This window comes from Schistocerca americana, chromosome 7, assembly GCF_021461395.2.
Source record: "Schistocerca americana isolate TAMUIC-IGC-003095 chromosome 7, iqSchAmer2.1, whole genome shotgun sequence".
Lineage (NCBI taxonomy): Eukaryota > Metazoa > Arthropoda > Insecta > Orthoptera > Acrididae > Schistocerca > Schistocerca americana.
The window spans coordinates 389,913,823-389,939,883 of record NC_060125.1 but is presented as its reverse complement, the minus strand read 5'-3'; the positions used below and the strand labels follow the sequence as shown (position 1 = coordinate 389,939,883).

The following is a 26,061-nucleotide window of genomic DNA, read 5'->3' as shown; positions in this document are numbered from 1 at the left end:
CTTTCCTGAGAAAATAATCATCCGCCATTAAGAGGTGCGCTTTTGTCCCATCTCATTCTTTGTCGGACTTTTCTTCTTTAATGATATTTACCATTAGGGGTTAACTGACAGTGAATTTTTGTCACTTTTCATCCTTTGAATTATTGTTGTTAAGGTCATCAGTTGGAGGACTGATGTGATGCACCTGTCCACGATTACTCCCTGCAACCCCCTTTATCTCAGCACAACTATAGCATCCTAAACCCATCTGAACCTGCTTACTGTAGTCAAACACTGGTTTTCTTCTACAATTTTTACCCCCTCACTTCCCTCCATTACTAAGTTGGTGATCCCTTGATTTCTCAGAATGTGTCCTGTCAAGCGATCCCTTCTATTAATTTAATTTTATCATAAATCTCTTTTCTCCTCGACTGGTTTCAGTAATTCTTCGTAAGTTACTCGATCTACCTTACAAATCTTCATTAGTCTTCTGTAGCATCACATTTCAAAAGCTACAATTCTGTTCTTGTCTGAACTGTTTATTATCCACGTTCAACTTAGTGCATGGCTACACTCCAGACAACGCCTCCAAACAAGTCAGCCTGACGATTGCATTATTTCATCATCATGAAAAGACTGCTTCAGCTGTAGGATAAATATTTATTTATGATCCTACTAGTTTCATGGCGTTATAGCTACATCTTCAGGGATACATATTTGTTTCAAGACCTAGTTCAAGTGATAACCAGTAGATGACCCAACATTCTCTGTCAGTTGTAATAATCGGATAATCACTGGTTACTACTTGAAATAGGTCAGGAAATAAATATGTATCCATTGAAATGTGGTTCTAACTCCATGAAACTAGTTCGATGAGAAATAAATATTTATCATGTCAATGAAGCGGTCTTTTTCATCATGATCCATAGCTGTGGATATCCACAATACAAAATTTGCTACAACTTTAATTATTATTTGAGGCTAAAAAAGTTCCTATTTTCAGAAACGCTTTTGTTGCTATCGGCCGTCTATATTTTATATCGTCTCTACTTTTGCCATAATCAGTTTTTTTGGTTGCCCATATTGTAAAACTCCTCCACTTCCTTTAGATTTGATTTTGTAATTTAATGCACTCAACATCGCCTAAGCTAACTCGATTACTTTCCGTTGCCTTTGTTCTCGTTTGAATCAAACAATAAGAATACATTCATACGAATGTCAATAATAATCTAATGATTGATAATATGTTTGTGATTTGTGTCGTGTTGAGTACTGTGAAGATGATGGCTGCTGTGTATTTTTGATGCCATTCTCAGGGCAAGGGAAGTGGATGCTGTCAGAGTAAAGATCTGGGACGAGTAATGAAAAGGGTCAAGAGACATAACAAAAATAGGGTGGGGAAAGAATAGGTAGAAATGTTTCTCTGTAGTGTAAGAGGTGGTTATTGTTGACAGAACGGATTGATCCTAGGAACGGGATGGGGAGAAAAAGGTCCCCAGCTGGTCAGAACACTTAGAATGATGAATTCGGTAGAGAGAAAGACAGGACTGACGAAGGTATGCTAGGTGTCAGAAGAAGCGGGAACTTTATCAACCGATTTAGGGTACTGGGGGTGGGAGTGATTGGGTGATTAAATATGAAGAGTGAAGTTATTCCCATGTTTGGCCAGCTAGTTTTTGTAGTCAATCGTGGGCTTCCTCTGAGATGATTATTTGGTAGGGATTCTATTTAACTTTTAAACAAATGTTAGTCAGAAGCAACCTAGTGTTTTACTTAGGTGAAATGAATGGTTGTAGACAGTGAGGTAGAGACCTTAAGGGCAGAAAGTTCTGGTGGTTTTCCTATAATTTCACAGGGTGATGAAGTGGTTCCAGTGGTTATACGAAGAGGTTAAATTATTCAGGTGAAGTTCGAGGGATCGTTCAGATGAATGAAGTGTAATATAGACAACAAGAAAAGAGGTATCATCATGATAATAGAGTAGGTGTATGGGAGAGGACAAGGAATGGTGACATTATATATCTTTGCAGCACCCCTGCAGTTTCAACGACAATGTTGGTGTAAATGTTGTTTATTGTTACATAGGATGGATGGTTAGTGTGAGACGAAGGTATTTGGCTGATGCAATTGACTGGAAGCTCATACCTTTGCAGCGAGAATATGATAAGTGAATGTCAAACGAAGTTCTATGCTTTTTCAAAGTCTTTAGATGGGGATGTCTAGAGGCAGGAAGTGTTTGAATTTGTTGTGTTGTAGTTATTGCAAGTGGAAGAGGTGTAGGCGTTCAAGTTGGGATGGAAGCCTCACTTGATGACGGCGAGATGGATGTATTGTTCAAGGTGTTTGTGGATGCATTTTGAGCGACGAGGTTCAAGAAATTTTCAGAAGAATCTGGTAAGGCTTTTTCGTCGGTAGTAAAAGGTTGCACAAGGAGGTTTGTGCGGTTTTATTAAGAGAAAATGTTTGAGGTTTTCCGTTAAATGGGATAGAGACTGAGGTAGATGATGGTGATATGCAGACTTGCATTGTTTTCTAAAAAGTAGAAACGACATCATTTAATTTGTCAGTATGCCACAGAACCACAGCTGGAAGTTATGTTGTGTTTCTTTGTAACAGTGGGCTCTATGTCATGTGTTGTGACTGGTGTGCTTAATTCTGATCATGGTGTGAACTGCAAACTAAAAATGATTGGAGCAGTAATGTGTCAATGTGTTCACGGGCATGTGGGACCATGTTGTGTTCAAAACTGGGGTTGTTAGGGATGCTCTGATTGATAAAGTTTTTACAGACATTCCTCAGACTGAGCTAAGTAATGCGGACTCAGTTATTAATGGACTAACAGATCGTGATGCATGGTTAATGAAAATAAACGATGCAGCAGCACCTTACAGCTCGGTGACATGTTCACAAAAGGCATTGATGATTATTAATGAGAACTGGGGACAATGTTTTAAAGCTACATTAAAAGAGGTAGTATGGGATAAGTTATGTATAGAAAGAGATGCTAAAATTAAATTCAATATACGCCGTAGTAAATGTGTTCCAATACTTGAGTGTAGCGTTCCTACCAAGTTATTGAAAAAGTCGATTAAAATAGCAATTAAAATTTCATCTAAGAGGAAAAGGAAAGTTTATGTCTCAGTCTACATCCAATGTTACTTGTGTCCTGCCAAAAATTTTATAATATTTTAAGAAAAGTCGTTAAAAAGTCTAAAAATATGCACATCCTAACAGCAACTAATGATGCAGAAAATATGATTAAAACTGCATGGGATATTGTGAAACAATAGACAGGACAACCAGTCAGTGTACAAGATACCACAACAATTAAACTAAATGACACTGTTGGGACTGATAATTGGCAAGCTGTCAGTATTCTAAACAATCACTTTTTAAATCTAGCAGCAAAAATAATATTAAATGTTTCAGTTGAAGAAGCAAAGGAATACATTAAAATGTCATTCCGCAAAACTTTTAAGCAACTAGAAGTGGTACAAACATCCTTCACTAAAATTATTAAAATTCTGATAAACAAAATCACATATGATGTTGCTAGAATTTCAAACAGAATTCTGAAAAGATATCGTAACACAAAGTAATGTCTTTAATGGCATGTGTAATACCTCACTGGCACAGGGAATTTTTTCAGGTGGATTAATAAACGCATATGTTAAATCTCTTAATAATGACGATGACAAGGAAGTCTTAAATAACTATCGTCCAGTTTCCTTACTGATACATTTTTCCAAAATATTCGAAAAAGTAATGTACTCAAGAGTAATTTCACATTTGAGTACGAAAAACTAACTTAGCACAACACAGCTTGGATTCCAGAAGGTTTTCTCGAATGAGAACACTATTTGTACATTCACTCACCAAATATTACAATCCTTAGGTAATAAAATACTACCAATTGGTATTTTTTATCTTTCTAAGGCGGTAGATTGGTTAGGTCGTTTTAATCTCTCAGAAAAACTTAAGTTTTCTGGAACACACAACTGGTATGAATCATATTTAACAAACAGAATGCAAAGCGCTGGGTTGAATAATTCAAACAATGTTGAAAAGAGAGAAAATTTTAGTGACAGGTGATAAATCACAAAGAGATACCCAGAAGATTAAATTTTGCCTCCACTCCCATTCCCTGAATATGTGAACGACCTTCCACTTAACATTGATCAGACACAATTGGTAATTTTTGTAGACGATACTAGTGTTATAATAATTCCCCTTGTAACAGAGGAAATTGTTGATTATGTTTTTCAAAGAATTATTAAGTGGTTCTCAGAAAATGGACTTTCCTTAAATTAAAAAAAAAAAGTCACATTCGGTTCTGTACAACAAATAGAGTCACACCAACAACTGATGTAGCACGTGAACAGAAGTCTGTAAACAGGGTACAATGCTCCAAATTCTTGGGTGTACATATTGACGAAAACTTGAGCTGGAAGAAGTATATCACTGAACTGCTCAACAATTAAGTTCAGCCACTTTTGATTTTCGTATAATTGCTAATTCTGAAAACAAATGAATTAACCTCCTAAATTATTTTTCATATTTTCACTTAGTGTCTTGTGGAATGATTTTCTGGGGTAAGTCATAGCTTAGAAAGAAAGTACTGATTGCACATAAGCGAGCAGTAAGAAGCAGATGCGCTGTTCACATGCAGTCAAGTGGGTACGCTGCTAAAAACGCCTAAATCCGTGTGAAAAGATATCTACTTGACGACTGCATGTGAACAGTACATAATTAAGTTCGTTACAAATAATCACTCACAATTTGCGAAGAATGGTAATATCCTTGTCTACATCACTAGAGGAAAGAATTGCTGTTAGTGGCTCAGAAAGAGTTCAGTACGCAGTACACAGTACGCAGTATGCAGTACGCAGTACGCAGTAACTAAAATTGGTGGTTATTTCCCAGTACAATACAATGTCTGAGAGACAGCAAACAAAGTTTTAAATTTACCCTAAAATCATTTCTCCGCTTTTATTTAAATACTGGTAGTCTTTAAAAAAAACGGTTTTTAAGTGCAGTTGCATGATTAGGGCTAAAATGTAACACTAATCACGTACCACATTTTACGGACTATAAGACAGACCTTAATTTTAAACAATTTTTATCTAACATTTTTACCATTTTTATTATTAGACTGCAAAGCCAGATTTTTAGAAAGCTCTTAGTTTATAAAATCGAACTGACCTTTAAAATCCCTGAAAATCATCATCTGAACTTCCTTCTTCTTCCTCTTTGTAGTCATCATTGTCATCTTCATAGATAATATGGTCTTCACTGCCAGTGAGAGCGTTACTTATAACTCTCTTCTTGAAAGATTTAGCAATAAAGTCTTCTCTCACTCTAGACCATGACTGTTTTATCCACGGACCACACTTCTTTGATTATAGGTCATTCTAAAGCTCACTTCGGAGTGCATTCATGTTGGGTTTCATCCATCATCCATTTTTCCATTCCACTCTCATATACACCTCAAATGGTTTATTTATTGAGACATCAGGAAGCCGCTGTTGTGAAGTTAGTCTTCCCAGAATAACAGCGAGTTCTGTATTTCCCTGTCTCAATTTCCATTTCACGGAATTTTTCAGATGACAAGTAAACAATAAGAGAACTTTTCTTCAACAAAGCACATTTCCTTCTCTCCCATACTCTGTTAATCCAATTTCTTGCCAGCCTCGCCCATCTAACCCTTGTCATGTAAGTGAACAACACCTCCTGGTATTTCAGTGGGTTTTGCAATTGTTTTGCACTTGAAAATGATCATTGGATTAAGTTTAACACATGAAAGGACAACAATGTAGTGCATCTTTCATGTTCACTTGTTTTTATAGTTACAGTTTTAGCACATTTCATGGCAACAGTTCTGTTATTCGGTACATCAAATGTAGGAGGAGTTTAGTCATTTGCTATTTGTCCTATTTCCACTCTGGTTTTCTTTCCATGTTGAATCATAAAGCGATGGAAAGGTAATCTTTTCTCTTCTTACTCTAGTAGCATATTCTGAGATGGCTTTGTTTTGGTTTGCATGCTAAGTCCATGACGCTTCATAAAGCTGCAGGGCCATCCAACTCCACCCTTAAAGTCTCTTAAGTTCCACTGCTGCGCTAGCGTGTGTTTGAATCATTTTTGTATTAATTCCAGTGCCATTTTGACGGTTTCCTTGAATTCGTTTCGATACGTTGCTTTCTAGTTTTGGCCAATGTGCATTCCATCCACTATTTGCACATTTAGTCTTCCTCACTTTTTTCAGTTCTTCTTTACTAGCTCGCCAATCGTCAATGGTTTTATCTGTTGGTGGAGGGACGAAATGCCCCTCAGCTAGTCTGTTTCCACGTTCTTCTGCACATGCTGTACTTTCAGTTTATAGCCCGCATCATATGAATAGCTTTCTCCCCTTTCGGGTAACGAAAATATTGTTGTTACCGATAGCACAAATCACTTTTGATTCAGTTTCACGGGCAATGACGCTAGACAGCGTTAGCAAGCTTGTGAATCCCCGCAACTCATGTTCGCTTCATCGGTGCACTGTTGCTGGCAGCTGAATACAATGTTGCCACGTAGAGATACGTTTCCTGCGGTATTTATTAGACTGGCGGGAATTTTAAATCAGGCACTGGACATTTTATATTAAATTTCGTGCGTTTTTTTTCCCTCGTTGTATATTTATTAAATTTCGTGTGTGTTTTTCTGTTTAAGAGGTTTAATCTCGAATTTTTGTTGTAGGTGTAAATTCATTCAGTTTTTAGCGCTAATCTGTTTTGTTTTGAAAGCAACTGTCCGTTCGTATAGTAAGCCAGTCAGTCACGCTCCAGCTCTCTTCTGATATACATCTACAGAATGGCAAGTTTTTCCGTGATTTCCTCGTAGTATATTTATTAAATTTCGTGCGTGTTTTTTTGTCTGAGAGGTTTAATCTCGCGGTTTTGTAAGTGTAAATTCATTGAGACTGTAGCGCAGCAACTGCTCACTGAACAGCCAGCTAAGTATCTCATTAAGACTCCAGCGTCCATTAGTGAAGCATCAGGAGGTTAGCAAGCTGCATATCTAGGATTCTGTCTGCCTTTATAGTTTACTTTTTCAGTTAGTTTTGATAGGATGGTTAGGATGTGTGCATTCTGTGTGTGGGTGCAGGAGGAGCTGACTGAAGTTCACGATCTGCTGAATGCACTTTGGCTACGGGCAGAGTCACCTTCTGGCTCCTGCCTCGGGGTGTAGCGTTGGTGGAGAACCTGGCACGTCGCATTGGACACCTCAGGTCTCGCTTGTTTTGCCCACAGGCTGTGCTTCCGGAACACCTGCTTGTATATCTGACGTGGTGGATCTGCCCTCACAGCTTTCGTACAAATTTTCATTCACAGCTTCAGTCTATATACATAAAATCATACCTCTTTGAGGGCAGAGAAGTCTGAAATTCTGTCATTTTAATCACAAGGGGTTTTTATTTTTCATAAAGTGCATTATCATTATGCGGATTATTGATATGAGTTACTCGTAATCCTAAGGCAAGAAGTACACATGGACAAAATCTATGAGGAGGAGTAGTCCAATGAAAACAAGGCAAATTGAAGAAAAGTAAGTAAAATGTTTACTATTTCAAAAACAATTGCCACAACTGTTAATACATTTATCCCACTGTGATACAAGACTGTCAACGTCTTCATGAAAAATGTCTGCAGCTGCCTACAGAACCATGATTATATCCAGGCACACACCTCTTCATCCAAAGCAAATTGATAGCCATGAATGGCTTTCTGCTGGACTCCCAAATATGGAAATTGAGCGGGTAAAGATCGGGACAGTATGGAGTATTGTAAGGGTTTCCCAGCGAAAACTCTGCAGGGTACTCAAATCAACCTTGGCTATATGTGGGCAGGAATAATGGAAACGTAACTGATTAATGAAGAAATTACTTCAGAGTTTTTGTCTAGTGCAATGCAATAATAAAAACACAGTGTGTGTGTGTGTGTGTGTTGCTTCTTTTTTTTTCATTGTGTTATATTCGTCACACATGCCATACTCGTGGCGGCTGTGATAGTTCCTTGATATATATTACATACTGCTCAATAAGTAATAATGGAAAATTTTCAAAATTTTTCAGCTGTATGTGAGAAATGTCACTTCACTTCTGTGGTATTGCTATGACATTGTTTCCACAGTGTTCCTAGAAATGAGAAAATAAAAAGAGACTAATCTGCTTTTTATTTCCGATTTTACAGACTAACACTTTCCAGATGATCCTTGCTACAGATGAAGTTTTCACATATGCAATATTCAATTATCTGAACATCCAGTGGACATCTCATACAGAAGCAGGAGGTGATACAACAGGCGGAGAAGGTGGTGTTCCTGCTTATGTAAGTTAGAATCCAGCTGAAGAGTGTTCATTGTATATTGATTTATAATGAACTGTGGATATGTTAAGAAGTTTTCTAGAATTGTATTACCATTTACTGTTTCACTGTTATTATTGATTAATGAAGGGATCTGTGTAGTGGTTTGCTCTAATTCTATTCTAGATATGTATTTTCAGTTATGAGAGTATGAATAACTTCCATTTCTGTTGTTTAGAGTGTGATTCAGTGGGTGGATTGATTGAATGTGGACATAAGTGTGTTTTAAACTATGATTTTCCTTTATCAGTATATGAATGTTCGAAGCTTAATGCATATTAGCCACACATTATTTGGATAATAATGCTGATAACTGTACAGTTTACTGTCTACATCATACAGTCATCACCAGCAAGAAACTGAATATGTGTGAGCCCAAATGTGGGTAAACCAAGTGACAGATTTTGATTCATACTGAAAATTGATCCTAAGAGAATAATTACATATCACCCATGGTGAATTATGAGATTCATTAGGGGATCTGAATCAACAGCATTACATCTATAAATATACCAGTAACAGTGTACAAAGTCTGCTGTGAAATTAGAGGATAAAATATGTACTTCTCATGTGTTCAGTTTGTATCAAGCTATTCAAATAATGATAAAACTGTACATTCTCAGATACTTGAAAAAGTGTGTATTGTCATTAAATGCTATTTTCATACATTCAGAGCATCCCAATTCAAGATATTCAAAACTATCCCAAAGACAACAGTAAAATTATCACCTTCTGGTATGGATATACAACATTAACCGCAGTGAACAAGAAGATTTATTAAGTGTATGGAATAGTAGAAACATCTGATAAAAATTGAGGAAACTGGTTGCTGTCTTCTACTCATCTTATCACATTTTCTGAGTGCAGATGTAGATGTTTTCTCAGACTTGATTAGTTAGCTAGCTGAATCTTCTGTGGATCAAAATTGTATCATCTGACTATGATAAGAAATTAATCAGTTTTACCATTATAGTACATTTTCTCAGCAGAAAATATGGCAAAATGCTCACCATTTACAGTTTTTCTTCCTTTTCTGTACTTGGATACATAGTTTTATATGTAACTATGTTCCATGTCTCTTGCTCTCCATAAAACGTATATACATACAGTATTCTAATAAAAAATCAGGAATTCTGCAATTGAGTAGAAGGAATTATCAAGCAGATAAGGTTTCAGTTTGTGTTCCAAGTTAATTTTATTATCCACTTAATTATTTACATCACTCAGTAGGTAGTCAGCAATCTTTATGACTGAATATCTCACTCTTTTCTACCAATACAATTTAATTGGGTAGATATAAAATCCACTCACCAAGCACAGGCAAGAGAACACACATATAAAACAAAAAGATTTTACATATGCAAGCTTTCAGAACCACTCTTTTCTGTGTCACACTAAGACTGAGTGATGGATATGGTAATTCATTTCTCCTTCTAGTACGGTATTATATTAGAGAGTATCAGTGTCATTTTCAGATTGTCATTGATCATTGACAATAGATTTCATAAAGGATTAAATGTGCTGTGAGGCTATTGTCAGTATGCAGAGACGTTTAAAGAGCTGTGTACAAGAGATTCTAAAATGAGCACCACATATTACACTTACTGCACAATTCTACAAAACAAAAACTTTTTCTCCATAAAAAAGTTAAACCAGAATATGGTTGCATAAACACAAAGAGAACTCTCTACATTGGTATTACAAAGGTGTGCATGGACTTGGCACAGTCTCTCTCTCTCTCTCTCTCTCTTTCTCTCTCTCTCTCTCTCTCTCTCCCTCCCTCCTTCTCCCCCCTCCTTCCTCCCTTCCTGTGTGTGTGTGTGGGGGGGGGGGGGGGGGGGCGAGGAGAAATATTCAGGACACACAGAACAAATGCTTATAGTCCTTAATGGTGACTGTTAATGTTTTCATATTTAGAACATAATTGTCATCATCCTGGGTTTCAGGTTGGTTTCAATGCTGGCAATGGCACACAAAGTTATGAGTATCTCCCATATTCACAAATGTCAACAGTTAGAGATCTTCCAGGAAGAGGCTGGGGAAATGGATTTCCAGGGAGGCACATATTTCGCATTGATGAGAAGATAATGCCTGGCACCTGCAACAAGGACATAGGTACTTTCCTTTTCAGACTTTTTTTAGTTCTTAGGCAAGAGCCTCATTAATTATTGCTTTTTTTGTATTTTAACTGACTGCAGAACTTTATTTTTTGCTGTCGTTTTTCTGTCTTCCTATTATTACTGCTTGTATAGAAGTGTGAAAAATTTGAAACTTAGCAGGACATGTTCTTCTTGGCTTGCAGCTGGCGCCAATCTACCGTTGGTCTTTGCTCCTGAGAGTGGCAATATGCTGGGTGGCACAATAGTAAATATCACTGGGCCATGTTTCAAACCAACAGACAAGGTGACCTGCAGGTACAAACATAGTGATACATTTGTCTCATAAGTCTTTTTTGGAATAAATTGATATATGTTTGGTGACTAGTTTTGAACCAACTAGTTTATTCTCAAGACTGTGCTACTGAGGCAACATTGAAAGTTCGTTATTAAGATCAGGCACTTTCAGTACAGCCTCAGTAGTTCAGACTTCAGAATGAACCAGTTGGTTCAAAAGTAGTAGCCAAACGTATGTGCTACCTCTGTGACAGATTTGTTAATAAATGCTTCAAGAAATAGCGAAAGTCTTTAATACCCCACTCTTAAGGTTCTAAGACAGCAATGCTTTCACACTAAAAACTCATTGCTGGTGACATGTTTCCACTACTCCACCTTTTTGTTCACTTAAATCATCAATATGAATTGTTTTCGTCATGTTTCTGCTAATTCATCTTTGTTTAGACTGTTACTACAGTGGCCAATTCCAACTAGTTCTCTGCTGATCATTTTTTCAGATTTCTGAAAGGTGACGAATTTGTATGCGGTTGGACTAATAGAGGCACTTAAATGTATAACAGAGAGAACACTGTAGACAGTCATATGTTTCTGCTTGTGGTTAAGTATCATTAAGTAGCTGAAATATCTGAGCTTGCAATTATCCTCTGTCACCTGCTAACAAATTTTAAAGATTAAGCGCAAGTGGTAAGTCTTGTAATACACTGTAGCATTTTATGTATTTGCAGTGCTGAAACTCTCAGGTATGACATCAGTTGCTGCTGCTGAAAATTTGCAATACTTTGATGAAGTGCATTTTTTATCACAGTGATGGCACGGAGTGCTACTGGATACACAACAGAAACACCTCTGTTCGCATAGCCAGTTGTCTGGACACCAACTGTTACAGTTCTGATGTATTATAAATGTCAATGACTGTGCCCTGTCTTCGAGCTCTCCGTGACATTAGTTTTCAATAAGATAACCTGAGACCTCGAGTTGCCTGCCCTGACATGGCCCACATAGGGTGTTCTGACTCTTACCATGACCAGCATGTTTTCCAGATCTCTCTTCATTAAAAAAATAATCTGGTCACGAGTTGCATTATCACTTGCCAGCCACTATGACTGATGAATTCTGGGATAGCGTTAAAGCAACATGGAATGACGTACTTGTATCTGCCATCATGCTCGAACCATCCTGACACCAAGCTAGATTAAAACTGTTATTCCTGCCAGAGGGGCAACTCTGTGTACTAAATTTCACTCTCTGTGTGCTCCCAAAACACCTACAAAGTTAATCACGTATTCTAACTACTGTAAGACATAATGCATAATACTGTATGCATGCCATTAAAATGGCAAGCAGCATAAATTAACCATACACCCACCAACTCATGTATTAGAGTCAACAACTAGGACAACAGGATTACTTTTTTCAGATTTTCTTCATCAAGATAATTTTTATAATATGAATACGACATTCTGCGTGAAAACCTATTGTACCAAGATGTTTTTATTATGATGCATTTTTATGTTGACACGAAAAAGGGACTTCCCATGAAAAGTATTTGTCAATGAAGCATTATTCACTAAAACCAGCTTATGGTGTTAACATGAAGTTCTAAGAATTTTTAGAAGTATTTTTTTAGAAAAGTGCTTTTTCTTTCAGGTTTGATTACAGAGAAGTCAGAGGTACTGTTGTTGACACAAATAGAGCAGTGTGCGTGCAACCATTTGTAATGGGAGAAGGTTATATACCTTTTGAAATAACAGTAAATGAAGGGAGGTATGATTGGAAAGGAAAATTCTTTCTCGGTAAGTTCAAATTAAAATCATTGTTAAATACCCTAAAAACGGCATTTTCTCTCTCTCTCTCTCTCTCTCTCTACTAAAAAAAAAAAAAAAAAAAAAAAAAAAAAAAAAAAAAAAAAAAAAAAAAAAAGTTGAAAATGAATGAATGTAGTATGCGGGAGAACTTCAGAGAAGTTAGGAAAATAGGAGAGAAGTACTGAAAAAGTGAAGCTGTAAGGACAGGTTGTCGGTCACACTTGGATAGCTCAGTCAGTAAAGGCGTTCATGTGAAATGCAAGATTCCACATTCAAGCTCCATTCTGGCACTAAGCTTCAATACACCAGGAATTTGAAAACTGGACACTTTCCACAGCAGAGTAAGAAATTCATTGTAGTATTAAAGTGAATATTAATGCAGTGTACCAGTAATAGATGAATAGGGACTATTTGATGTAAGCCAAGTAACAGCAGTTTTTTCAAAGAAGAGGCTCCCTTGCCAATTTTGCTAAGTTATGTTTAGCTGGATTACATGCAAATAATACTAAGCACTACAATGATAGCTCTTTGTTAATACACCATGCAGATTACATTTCTAATCATTGCCAAGCTTTTGTTAATGCACACCTTCACATCGTGAAGTGGCCAAAGTGTTGTGATTGGAGAGGTGATCTTATGATACTTGTGCAGATCATGACATGAGTACTGTCGCACAAATCCTTGTGAACAAAGACGTGGCGTTCACCAGGGTGTGAATCAGGCAGTTGTCAGATCTTGGCTCTGTAGTCTTAGAGCTGTTTCGTGTGAATGCTCAATGTTTACTTCATTTGTGGTGGTAAACGATCGTCCGGCTCCTTCATCATGCGTAACACTTGTGCGACCATCTCGGAATTTTTCAATCCATTTGTAGACACTCCGTTGCGGCAAAACACTGTTCCCGTACTGTACCGAAAATCTTCGATGAATTTCGGCCCCTGATACGACTTCTGACCACAAAAAAAACATAACTAACACAGCAGCTTGAAACTTGCAAGGAAATAACGATAAATAAACAAAGCATGCGACAGTATTACCAAAATAAACAAAAATATAACTAAATTGTGGATAATAATTGACTTACCCTCATATCATCACAATAATAGGTACTGAAACTAAACACTGTTCGAAGTTAAATATACAGAAACTACAATTAAAATTTAACTCATTAAATTAACTGCATACATCGAAAAATATTGTCTTTTTAACAGTTTCTTGCCGGCCGCGGTGGTCTAGCGGTCCTAGGCGCTCAGTCCGGAACCGCGGGACAGCTACGGTCGCAGGTTCGAATCCTGCCTCGGGCATGGATGTGTGTGATGTCCTTAGGTTAGTTAGGTTTAATTCGTTCTAAGTTCTAGGCGACTAATGACCTCAGAAGTTAAGTAGCATAGTGCTCAGAACCATTTGAACCATTTTTAACAGTTTCTTCTGCTACAAGGGTTAGGCCGAATTATTTGTTTAAATAATGAAATTAACAAACATAAGTACGCAACCAATACATTTGACAAATCTGTTAGTTACTTTGGAATTAATTGAAGTCTGACTTTGGTAACATGTTTTCGAATAGAGCCAAATAGATACTTTAAGAATACTATTAGTTCGTCTTCCAGATGTTTATAATTAGTATAGAACTTATATTTGTTTATACTTCAACAATAGAATTTAAGTTACGAAACAATTACTGATTTCACCCTAAAATGAAAGATACTAACTAGAAATAGCCAAAAGAAATTGGAAAATCAATCACATACATAAAATTAAGCAAAAAATTAGATCTGGTGTTATATTCTTTAAAACTGAGGGCCAATCTTTCTCTTTTATGAAAATGCAGATTATATTCACGTATGTTAAATTGTTGAAAGTGAAAAAACGAATTTAAGGGGGCAGATGGCAAAACAAGGGGGGAATTAAAATTATCCCAGCTTGCTTCGCCACAGCCTGTATGATGTGTGCTACTGTTGTGACACAGCAGGATGTGTCAGCAGCAGTGGTGATTGTGGAGCTTATGTTAATGTCCTATTGCTGCAGTGGACATACAAATTGTCGTGGTGCAGTTTGCTTACTGCGAAATGACGATATTTTGCCTGTCGTTTATATTGATTCTGTGGCTGGCATCTCTTTTTGTTCAGTCTGCGATCTGATGCACCTAATCCAAATCGCAATTGTCTTTTGGGTAGGAGCAAGGTTTTGTGAAATTCGTTCCTTGTTGTCCAAACGCCTGTGATACTAGCAAACATTAGTTAAGTTGCGCCAGGGTTCGGGTAATCTTGGGACTTCAGCACTGTAGTGTGTCGGGATTGTAGCTATCTGGCCAGTGTCTCTACTTTGGAGCGTAAACTCTGGAGCTATTCAGAAATGTTGGGTGAGTGTTGAGGAGCGACGGCGCTGCAGTCTAGTGTCGGCTTTCTGGGCGAGTTCAGTGTGAGTCAGCTGGCGCCCGGCTGTCTACGTCATGGAAACTAATGCTGGTGACTCCAATGTTGCGTTACTCTTTATCAGTCACTTTCAGCAACTTTTTTATTGATTGTCATGCGTTACCAATGCTACTTGCACTTGTGATGGTAGCTGCTGTTGCCAAACATATAACATTGAACTGCCAGAGACCGTAAATGTTTATTGACATACAGGGTGGCAATTATTGAAATATACGAAATAAAATCGTCATAACTTCTTACCGGTTTGCACGGTTGGCCGCAGGGCATGATGGGAATTACTATACATATCCGTTTTTGGTTTGGCGATGAAGCCCACTTTCACATAGATGGGTTCGTCGATAAGCAAAATGGGTGCATTTGAGGGCCTGAGAATCCACATTTCACGATCGACAAGTCCCTTCACCCTCACCGGGTGACTGTGTGGTGATCACTAAAGGTCTTAATTTTGTTGTGTGCTATCGAGAATTTGCATGCATTTAAACCGCGCCCGAGACGGCTGCTGGTACTCGTAAGACCTGCAATGTCACGTGATGTGACGTACGTGCCATGGCCTGTCTTTCTCGTGGGCCTCGATTCTGCACAGTTGTGCGCCTTTCTGCGCTCCTCTGGGCAGTGCTTTTATGTATGTTGGGCACAGTGCGGCGCGGCGCGTCCGGTGTTGATGCTTCTTATAGCCTGCCTGGGCGGCGTTTCTCGTTTTCAATTTGTATAAAAAAAAACGTTCAAATGCCTCTGAGCACTATGGGACTTAACAGCTCAGGACATCAGTCCCGTAGAACTTAGAACTACTTAAACCTAACTAACCTAAGGACATCACACAGATCCATGCCCGAGGCAGGAATCGAACCTGCGACCGTAGCGGTCGCGCGGTTCCAGACTGTAGCGCCTAGAACCGCTCGGCCACTTCGGCCGGCCCATTTTTATCGCTACGTACGCATGACCACTAGAACATTGCTGCACAACTACGAACACTGGCTCCATAATGCGCAGTTCTGCTCTGGTCTGTGCCGTTCTACTCTGCTCCGCACCGCTCCTTTGTGCACGGCGTGGCGCGGTGCGTCTGATTTGGACGCGGCTTCAATGCAGTAAATAGATAAGAGGAATACCTTTTGCAAAAATTTCTTTGTATTGATTGCTCCACTTTCTAGAAACTGAATGGACCAAACGAAGCATTAAGTGTCCTAATTCTTGTATCTATCGAGGAAAAGTGTCTTGTGTGGTCCTCACAACCCGCTGCACTACAATACGGTACCGGTACGTTAGCAGCTGCCAAAACACCACGTCCACTCTCACGAAGTTCCGAACGTCCTTCATTAACAGGGAAAATATCCCGTCACCTTCGTCCCTTCTTCGCAGCCAGGGTCGAACCCAACGTCTGCCACGCGGGGTATCCGTGCGGCCTGGGACGCCTTGCCACGGTTCGTGCAGCTCGCCCCGTCGGAGGTTCGAGTCCTCCCTCGGGCACGGGTGTGTGTGTGTATGTTGTCCTTAGTGTAAGTTAGTTTAAGTTAGATTAAGTAGTGTGTAAGCCTAGGGACCGATGACTTCAGCAGTTTGGTACCATAGGAACTTACCACAAATTTCCAAATTTTTTCCCAACAACGTCTGGCTTTTCGTCGGCGTCATTCTGCCCTGACCTTATGCAAATATGTTTAAATATAGAACAAATGGCTGAGTCTTTAATTAAGAACAGCAATAACACAATTCTGTGATAGCTACGTAATAGTCCGGGCTATCTGTCCCGGGCGGCGATTTCAGGGGGTGCCAAATTCATATTATTGAAGAAAAAAATACTTTGTTTCACAAAGTGCCTAGCATCCGGTGCACGTAGGTCTATCGATTATTCATATGATTTTGAAACGCATCCCCGTTGGTTTTCGAACGTATTTGAACACGTTCTAAGTTGATTTCTGAACGAATCATAAGTTGATTTTTGAATGAGCGCATAGTGTACGTGATGTCTCTGCCAGGGGAACCCCCGTCGCATCTGGAAATAAAACAACTTTCCCGCAGACAAAAGGGGATAGAGCGATAAGAGGTGAGCTGAATAAACCCCATCGGGTAAATGCCAGTCGCTGCTGGTTTATGTGGTTGACTGGGTGTGCGAATGATCAGCGTTCTTATAATTATTAGCTAAAGCCGTAAACTGCGACTACCAGAGTGGAAATAAACGACTAACAAGAATAACAGGTAAGAAAGATTACATATTAATCTTCTCGGTGTATCCAAAAAGATGAAATTTTGACAGAAAATTTTTGCCAGATCGCTACGCTACTAAGGCACAGTTCTACAGTCCCCGGTTAGCAGCCGCTTAAGCTTTATTCTCGGAATAGCGCGTAAAATGTGTTGTACGAACACGTAATAACGATGATGATGATTAGTGTTTTAGGGCGCACAACAACGAGGTTATCAGCGCCCGGCGTAATAGCGCCTCCGCGGAGAAAAACGCGGGGTAACAAAACTGGTGATTCTGGCAGGGTTAGTGAAGTTAACCAGAGAATAAGTTTTGACAATGGCAGGAATAGTTACACAATTAGTGATGACCAGGTTGTTTGTTAGAATGAGGAAGGAGGAGAAATGGGGACATCACGCAAATAATACGGAAGAATATGACGATTCCAAATTTATGTGCACTACAAAATGAACATGTCTTTGAACCATCGACTTTTTGAATGTCTTATCTCATATGCGCGGTGGGCAAGGACGGGCGAAGAGGGGCCCCACTATCAAGTTGTTGCTCCAGTTCGGAAATATCGTAGAAAAAAAAATGGCTCTGAGCACTATGGGACTTAACTTCTGAGGTCATCAGTTCCCTAGAACTTAGAACTCCCCTAGGCGCCCGGCGTGGCCCCCATATGTATCCTCCACAGCACTCAGCACAGTGAATTGAGAAAAATTCTTTGAATCACATTTCCACGCAATTTTGTTCGAGCTCGTGGACACTTCCGCTTATTTCTCTTCAAACATTTTAAGAGACCGCAAAGGCATTTCCCATGTATAGTCGCTCCCATCAGACATCGCGCCGAGTGTCAACTTGATTTATCCGTATATTTGAATTAATTTGTTTTGAAGAAAAAGTGGCATCTATTGAATATCTAGAAAACTAAATATGTGCTGTTTGAACTACCGTATCATAGATGGCATTAGTAGTCAGGTTAAACATGTAAAAAACCCTCCTAATTTCCATAGTACCGAAATTTTCTTCCCCAAACATTTCCCCAAGATTTCCGTTTCCCCTAAAGTCTCCGCCCCTTCCACAAAATTTTCCCCATAATTCCGAAAAAAATTAAAAACGATCTGGAGGAGCTGCCACACATCGTATGCGGTTCATCAAATTTCCTGGGATTTTCATGCGATCAGAGACCAATCGCTGCGACTTGCCCAAACATGTGCGACCTGTGAAGCAATCGCATGCCCATGCAACGGATTGTCGCTTGTGCGTCGGGTCTTTTAAAGTGATGATGAGAGCTACAGCATGATATTCTGGTTCCCAAGAGATACAGACACACAGAGATCAATTCCGTGGAAGGCTAGATAATTTTCAAACCCTTGCGAAGCTTTTTGAAGATTGGGACGTAGCAGTAGCAATTGATATCTTAAAATGTTTGAAGAGAAATAAGCGGAAGTGTCCACGAGCTCGAACAAAATTGCGTGGAAACGTGATTCAAAGAATTTTTCTCAATTCACCACATTATTTAAGTAAACTGACTAAATCTGAGTCTGGAAAAGATCCAAATGAAAGAATACAGAACCAAGAAGATCAAGTAACAGAAACAAAGTTGCTTGCAGAAATTGAGGTTAAAATCTTTACAGGCTTGTGTGAAAATGTAAGTAGGACTATAGGAAGTAAAAAAGTGGCATCATAATATAATAAACGATTCGTTGTGTTTCTACAAGTTATCACTGAAAGAAATTCTAAAAAATTGAAACTATTGTAAAATTGTAAATTAACTGCTTCCTTACAGATTTCAGCTGAAAATAAGACAAATAAACTCGTATCAAAGTAATTTCATAATTTGTTCTCATATTTTTATTCTAGTTCTTGTATGTTGATTTTACTGATTAAGAAACTGTGGCGATAAAACAGAATCAAGTGTAGTGTATATCAATTTCTAACAACTCTATGCAAAACCTTACCGGTACACGGAACTTTTAAAACCGTTACTGAAAAAGAAATTGTGTTCACACTGCTCATAGTGCTGCCTTCCATAGTCATTGATATTTCCCTTTGAGTTATTTCTTCTGAGGGCCCTAGTCATTGATATTTCCCTTTGAGTTATTTCTTCTGAGTGTACAGACACCAGGAATGAATCTATCAAAATAGCTCATCAGAAGAGCGTTTTTGTCGAAACAGATAATTAACTTACTAACTGTGTTTTATGTATGTTTCTGACTCGAGAAAAATAATAACAATTATCTTATTACGTCTTCCTGTTTATACTGATGGAAGTGATAACAAAGCGACTGTAGAATAATATTTACCCACTTGGTGCATGTTACATTCGATACATGACAGCAGGCTGCAATCATCCTTTACATTTGTTGGGGTTGAAAAAATGTTTTTAATGTGCTATGTATGTGCATACCGTACATGTTACCCTATACCTGACAGTTGCACGATTTTTTTAATTTTCGTTTATCATAGTTTTCGTCCTTAGTTAAAATTCCATAACTGGTTATTTAAATGGGAGTAGTAATATTATTTCTCTCGTGCCCATATGTGTTAATCGTAACATTGTGCTTATTTACCTGCGTATTACTCGTCCTGTTGTATACTTCACTTTATTTATTTATTTATTTATTTATTTATTATCATCCCAATGATCACTTTTGTGATATAGGATTTGTCAGGGTACATTTTAACAACTATATAATATCTTTACATAATTTGTATCTGTACTGAATTCATACTAATCTATCTTATGTTTAATACAATATGCAACTAATCAGTGTTTTTATAACATAATTTATTATGCACTGATGTAATTTCATTTGTCACATTAACTTAAACATATATTTTATACAGTTGCGCAGAGATATTCACTTATGCTGTAATAGCATTTGTCAAGCATGTGGTTCTTTAGAACAGTTTTAAATTTATCCTCATTTTCCAGCTCTTTGATATGTTTTGGTAGTGCATTAAAAAGTTTGATGCCTTGATTACATACATGTTTCTGGCTTCGGGTCCTTGTTACAGCTTGTATGTGGAGATCTTTACATTGCCGTGTATCGTAATTATGGAAGTCTGTATTGGTTTTCATTTAGTTCTGATTTCTTTTGATCACCAACAGACATTTCAGAATGTATAATGATGGAATTGTTAAAATTTTCAATGCTTTAAAAAGGGGCCTACAATGTGGTTGAGGTGGGCTGTGGGTCATTATCCGAATAGCACGTTTTTGCAATTTGAAAATCTCATTTAGACGACAATTTGTTTTTCCCCAGAATACTATCCCATAGGATACAATGGACTGAAAATAGCCAAAATATACTAATCTGGTACAGTAATTACTACAAACTCTTGACATTATGCACAATGTTCCGTATGCGTGTTTCATAACTTTCGACACTTCTTAAAATTTCATTGTCGCTAAGTAAATGGGAAGATATCAGGGATTAGTTTTTGTGTTCACGTGTTAAACGTATAAATGCATGTACTGCAGAACGAATCTGTTTTGTTTTTAGCGTGCAGCGGGACGCCCATTCTAAAATTTCAGCCGTCAATTTAAGAGCTGCACGATGTTGCCATATTGAAAGGCTCCGGCTTGACTAACCTGTAGAGTTTCATTCGCATGAAAAAACCAAACCGTATTGACTGTCAAGTTCGATACTTTATATAGATTCTTTCGGAAAGTCGACGGACAAACACTGCACGTGTTTTACTTTCGGCGTATTGTATCAGGATTTGCCATATTGGCTTCCCGCGCAGACTGTTGACGAAACGGCGTGACGCTACTAGAAATACGGGAAGCGAGAAGTGAGGACACTACAAGTGCACAAGTGCATTGTTAATGCAAACAACCAAATCACTGCGTCGAATTGTAATACTATGAGCAAAACTAGAAATCACTGTGCTATCGCTGAATGGAAAAAAAAAAATATATCCTCTCCGTCCGAACAGACCATGAAGGCCCAACGGTACCGACCGGCCGCCGTGTCATCCTCAATCCACAGGCGTCACTGCCTGCGGATCTGCACACTGGTCTCCCGGCAGTGTGTCAGTTTACGAGACCGCAGCCGCTACTTCTCAATCAAGTAGCTCCTCAGTTTGCCTCACAAGGACTGAGTGCATCCCCGTTTGCCAACAGCGCTCGGCAGACCGAATGATCACCCATCCAACAGCTAGCCCATCCCGACAGCGCTTAGCTACGGTGATCTGACGGGAATCGATATTACCACTGCGGCAAAGCCGTTGGCTCTCAATACAAAAATGCTTCACATAAACCAAAGGACGTCTCTTACCATCGATTTCCAAAAGATAAGAGAACCGCAGCGCCAATGGAAGTCACGCTGTAAAACAACCGATCCTGTTAATGTGAATAATGCATGGATTTGTTGAGATAATTTCTTTCCCAAAGACTATGACAGAGACTTAAAAAAAGGAGCTTTTGGGGTTTTCTTTGAAAAGATAATTAAAGGGTGACTTTTTGCCGCAAGAAAAATACAAATTGGCATGGAGATGCATCGTATTTTGTCGCAGGCAACATAAGTATGCTGGGTGGTTATAATTAACTCTCCCTATTCAACATGTTATAACACGGAAACTAATTACCGTACGGGGACCAAACTTGGTAGCATTAATGTCCAGAGTATGGGCTGCATGATTTCCATGCGTAGCCTGCTGAACGTGCCAGTTCCAACTATGACCACCAAGAGCAGTAATCAATCATCGTGATTCATAGCATCACACGCCTGACCAGGCGTATCAGCATAAGCTTGGACAAAAGGAGCAGGGCATTACTGGTGAAGCTCCTTCATCAAAGCAACAGTAATGCTGCAGGTGCACTCCAAGAATATCGCCGGCTGAAAGGATTATGGAAGTGCCCTCTTTCTCCACCCGTTGTGAAGAGCATGATGAAAACGTTCAAATCAACTGGAGAACCGGCTGTCGCCCCTGGAAGAGGCCGACAAGCGGTTGCACCACAGGTGTTTGATGAAACCGCTGTTGTTATGGCAGACAACGCTGCGCACAATTTCCGATCGTTAGGCATTGAGTGTACTGCGTCACGACAATGAACATCCCGTGGTCTACTGTACGGCAGGTGCTTTGAACCATCCTCTAATGGTATCTGTACAAGATCCATATCGTACAGCAGCTTGCACCACAGGACACACAACGACGTGTTGGCTCCGCTCCCTACTTTCTCGGAAGGATTGAAGTTGACGGGAGATGGCCCTGGACCATCCTGTGGACAAACGTAGCTCATTTTTCTCTGACGGGTGAGGTGAACACACAGAATTGCCGAGTATGGGTATCTTCACCTCAATTGACCGTGCATGAAGTTCCTCTGCATGCTGAACGTGTCGCTGTATGGCATGGCTTCACAGCTATGTTCATCACTGGACCATTCTTTCTTGAACACGCACAAGGTCCAAAGACGTAGCAGTGTGACTGGCCAGCGTTAATGCGATATGCTTCGCCAGCATGTCATACTCGCCCTACAGGAGAGAGACACATTGAGCTCAACAGTTTTCATGCAAGATACGGCCCCACCGCGCAGCGCTCGTGAAGTTCTCATGCTTTTCCAAAACAGATTTGGAAACGGTCGAATTATCAGCCGATTGTTTCCAAATGCTTGGTCGGCACAATCACTTCATCTCACTCCTTGTGATTACTGGTTGCGGAGCTACCTGAAGGTCAGGATTTACCAGGGGATCATTCACACATGTGCTGGTCCGAATTGCAGCATGTCAAGAGGGGTAGTCAGCATACCTGCGGACATGCTTGGTTCTGCTGTGCAGAATACTATCCTGCGCTTTCAGACTCTTCTGGACACTGATGGGTGCCATATTGAGTCCCTTTTGTAGCAGTAATAGTGCCGTTATGTAATGGTTTGATGTACCGCAGCAGCACATTAAAAGTGTTTCCATTATATCTCATCTCCATGTCCTTGACATAATGCTACAAGTTTGGTCCTCGTACAGTAATTAATTTCCACGTTATAGCGTGTTAAATAGGGAAAGTTTAATTAAAACCACCCAGTAATTGCCAGATATTCGTCCTCTTCAGAAACACGTTTGTATGTACTACTGATTTTGTAATTATTCGCGCACTGTTTCTCATAGAGATCGCAGATGCGAAACGAGAAGAGTACGCTGTCTGTTTTAGAAACTTTATTTCTGAAGAAAATTAAATTAGACCAGTTGACCAGCACAGGGGCAGTTCTGGACCTACATGTTACTGCTTAACATGAAATAAATTAAAAAGTAAGATACAACTGCTAAAAAGAGAAAACTACGCTTTGAAAGAAGTAGCAGGGTCCTGCAAGCCAAGTATCCCAAACATGTTGTGGAAGTAAATAAATGTGCTTCTTCAACATCCACACGACTACTCTGCATTTCGCAATTACGTTCCCGGCAGAGGGTTCATCGAACCACCTTCAAGCTGCTTATCTACCACTCCACTCTCAGACACAGCGCGGGAATGACGAACATTTTATCTTTCCGTGTGGGCTCTGTTTTATTTTATTACGATCATTTCTCTCTATGTAGGTGGGCGCCAAAAACATATTTTCGCATTCGGAGGGGAAAAATGATGGTTGAAACTTCATGCAGATCCCATCACAACTAAAAACGTCTTTGTGTAATGGTTGCCACCCTAATTCGCGTATCATATTCCTAGCACTCTCTCCCCTATTTCGCGATAACACAAACCAAACGAGCTGTCTTTTTTTGGACGTTTTCGATGTCCTCCGTCAATCCCATCTGATGCGGCACACAGCAGTACTCCAGAAGAGGTTGGACAAGCGTGGTGTACGCAGTCTCTTTAATAGACCTGTTGCATTTTCTAAGTGTTCTGTCAATAATCGTTGTCTACGGTTTGATTTCCCACAAAATTATTATGTCATCGTTGCAGTTGAAGTTGTTCGTGACTATTTAGTTTAGTAAGTATTTAATTGAATTTAAAGCCTTTAGATTGGTATTATCTCTCGTGTAACGGAAATTTAGCGGATTCCTTTTAGTAGTCAAGTGGATGTCTTCACATTTCGTTATTTAGAATCAGTTTCCAGTTTTTTTCTACAATAAAACAACAAATTAGACAGTATTTCACGTCAGGCCAGATTAGATCTTGCACTGACAGTTCCTCGGGTTCAGTCTCAGAGGAGCTTCTCCTGGATTCAGATTGCATCGCCGATAGTGACTTGATCTCCATAATAATATCCAGAAGTGGGCTCATTTCTTCTTCGGTTGGCTCGCTCAATAAAATAAATTAATTTGAAGTAGCATGAGCTGTTTTCGTGGGCGACTTGTTGCTAAGTGTGACGGAGTGACGCGAAAGATAATCTCTACAATAATGTCATAGCTTCCCGAAATACATCACAAAGTAGTTTCTCTCTACGTAATACCAAGAACTTTCATTAGAATAAGGCATCTGAACATACAACCTAAAACATAAAACACAAAATATAAAAAAAAAAGAAATGCTGCGAAGAAAGATCTCTAGCTGGGTGCTTCGTGATCTTTATGAGCTACGGTGAATATTTATGAAAGTAGAAAGGTGTCCTAGCTCCTAATATTAAGTCTTTGAAGGTGGCTATTATTATAACATACAAGTGTTTATTTAATAATTATAGATTTAAGCTATGCTTAATAATGTGCATCGGCACTTTACAGCATAAGGTTCCTACCGCTGGTGTTAAAACAGACAGTATTCCCACGCCGACAAGCGTGAGCAACGAACAGTATTCCCCTAGTTGGCTTGGTAGTGTATTGTTGTGCGCTAGTTTAACATTTACAGTGCTTGCAGCAGTGATTTTGTTAAATTTTATCTTATTACTTTCTTTGTACTCACGGGAAATACAAGTCCACACTAAACAGTAAGAGGCTTTACGAATCGCCGTTCATTATAAGACACCGTGTGAATGCTGAGTGTACAGTTTGCTGTGCGAAATTTATTCTTGGACACGGAGGACGCATCGAGCAAATAACTTACGTGAAATCTACCGAACATCAAATTGCGCTTCAGTCAACTCTCAAAGTAGAAAAACTGATAATCAGTTAGCAGTGAAAGTAGTGTAAGGCATGGATAATCAACTTTCGGCGCAAAAAGCCACATTTGCATGCCACACTGTGATACACAATCAGAGCTTCAAGTCCGTGGTGTGCACCACTGACATAATTAAAGCACTGTTCAACAAGAAGTTCTTGTGCTCGCAATTAAAACCAGATCATTTATGACAAACGTATTACGCTGTTTGCTATGAACAAATAATGAGAGAAGAACAGATTATGCCAGAGACGATAGATTTTTCCAACCCGCGGATTTCAAGCTTGGTTCCTTTAGTGGTTGGGTTTTGACGTCCAGATAAAGACAGCATACCGAGAATGTTGGAGTTTGTGAACTTTGGTTTTGAAAATACGGAGCATTTGCCCTCGACTGTCTGTAGAGGTGATCCAAAAGTTCGATCTTAAGAGAAAGATTATTGCTATTTCTGCTGACGCTACAAATACCAATTATGGAGGAAAGAGAAAGAAAGACAAAAACAATCTTAAAAGAGTGAAATTAATTTAATAGATGTAAGATGTTCTGTTTGTAAGGGCTACAGTACTGTCCAAACTGGCGCATACGGTTTAATCTGTTCACTTACAGCCACAGCCACCTACATTAATACAGTATATGTAACAAAATCTCACAATATATATCCTTTTAGGGTCAAGAAGAATATGCAATACCGGTATTTTAATAACCAGCGGCGTAATGGTTATGGCTGTTGTGACGTCACGCCTTCCCTCACATTGTGAATTACATTTCCTCCTGGTGCTTTTTATAATATTTTCGTCGGTTACAACGGAAATTATATTTTAAATTACTGCTGAGTATTAAAAA

General features: G+C 39.1%; 1 protein-coding gene across 1 annotated transcript in view; it reads left to right on the top strand.

Annotated features, from left to right (window-relative positions):
• LOC124622221 (protein mesh) overlaps nucleotides 1-26,061 on the top strand; it is a 264,311-nt gene that overhangs the window by 90,141 nt on the left and 148,109 nt on the right. The window contains exons 4-7 of the mRNA XM_047147873.1: nucleotides 8,211-8,348; nucleotides 10,331-10,499; nucleotides 10,687-10,798; nucleotides 12,425-12,570. Coding sequence (XP_047003829.1) covers nucleotides 8,211-8,348; nucleotides 10,331-10,499; nucleotides 10,687-10,798; nucleotides 12,425-12,570 — 565 coding nt within the window. The remainder of the gene's footprint in view (nucleotides 1-8,210; nucleotides 8,349-10,330; nucleotides 10,500-10,686; nucleotides 10,799-12,424; nucleotides 12,571-26,061) is intronic.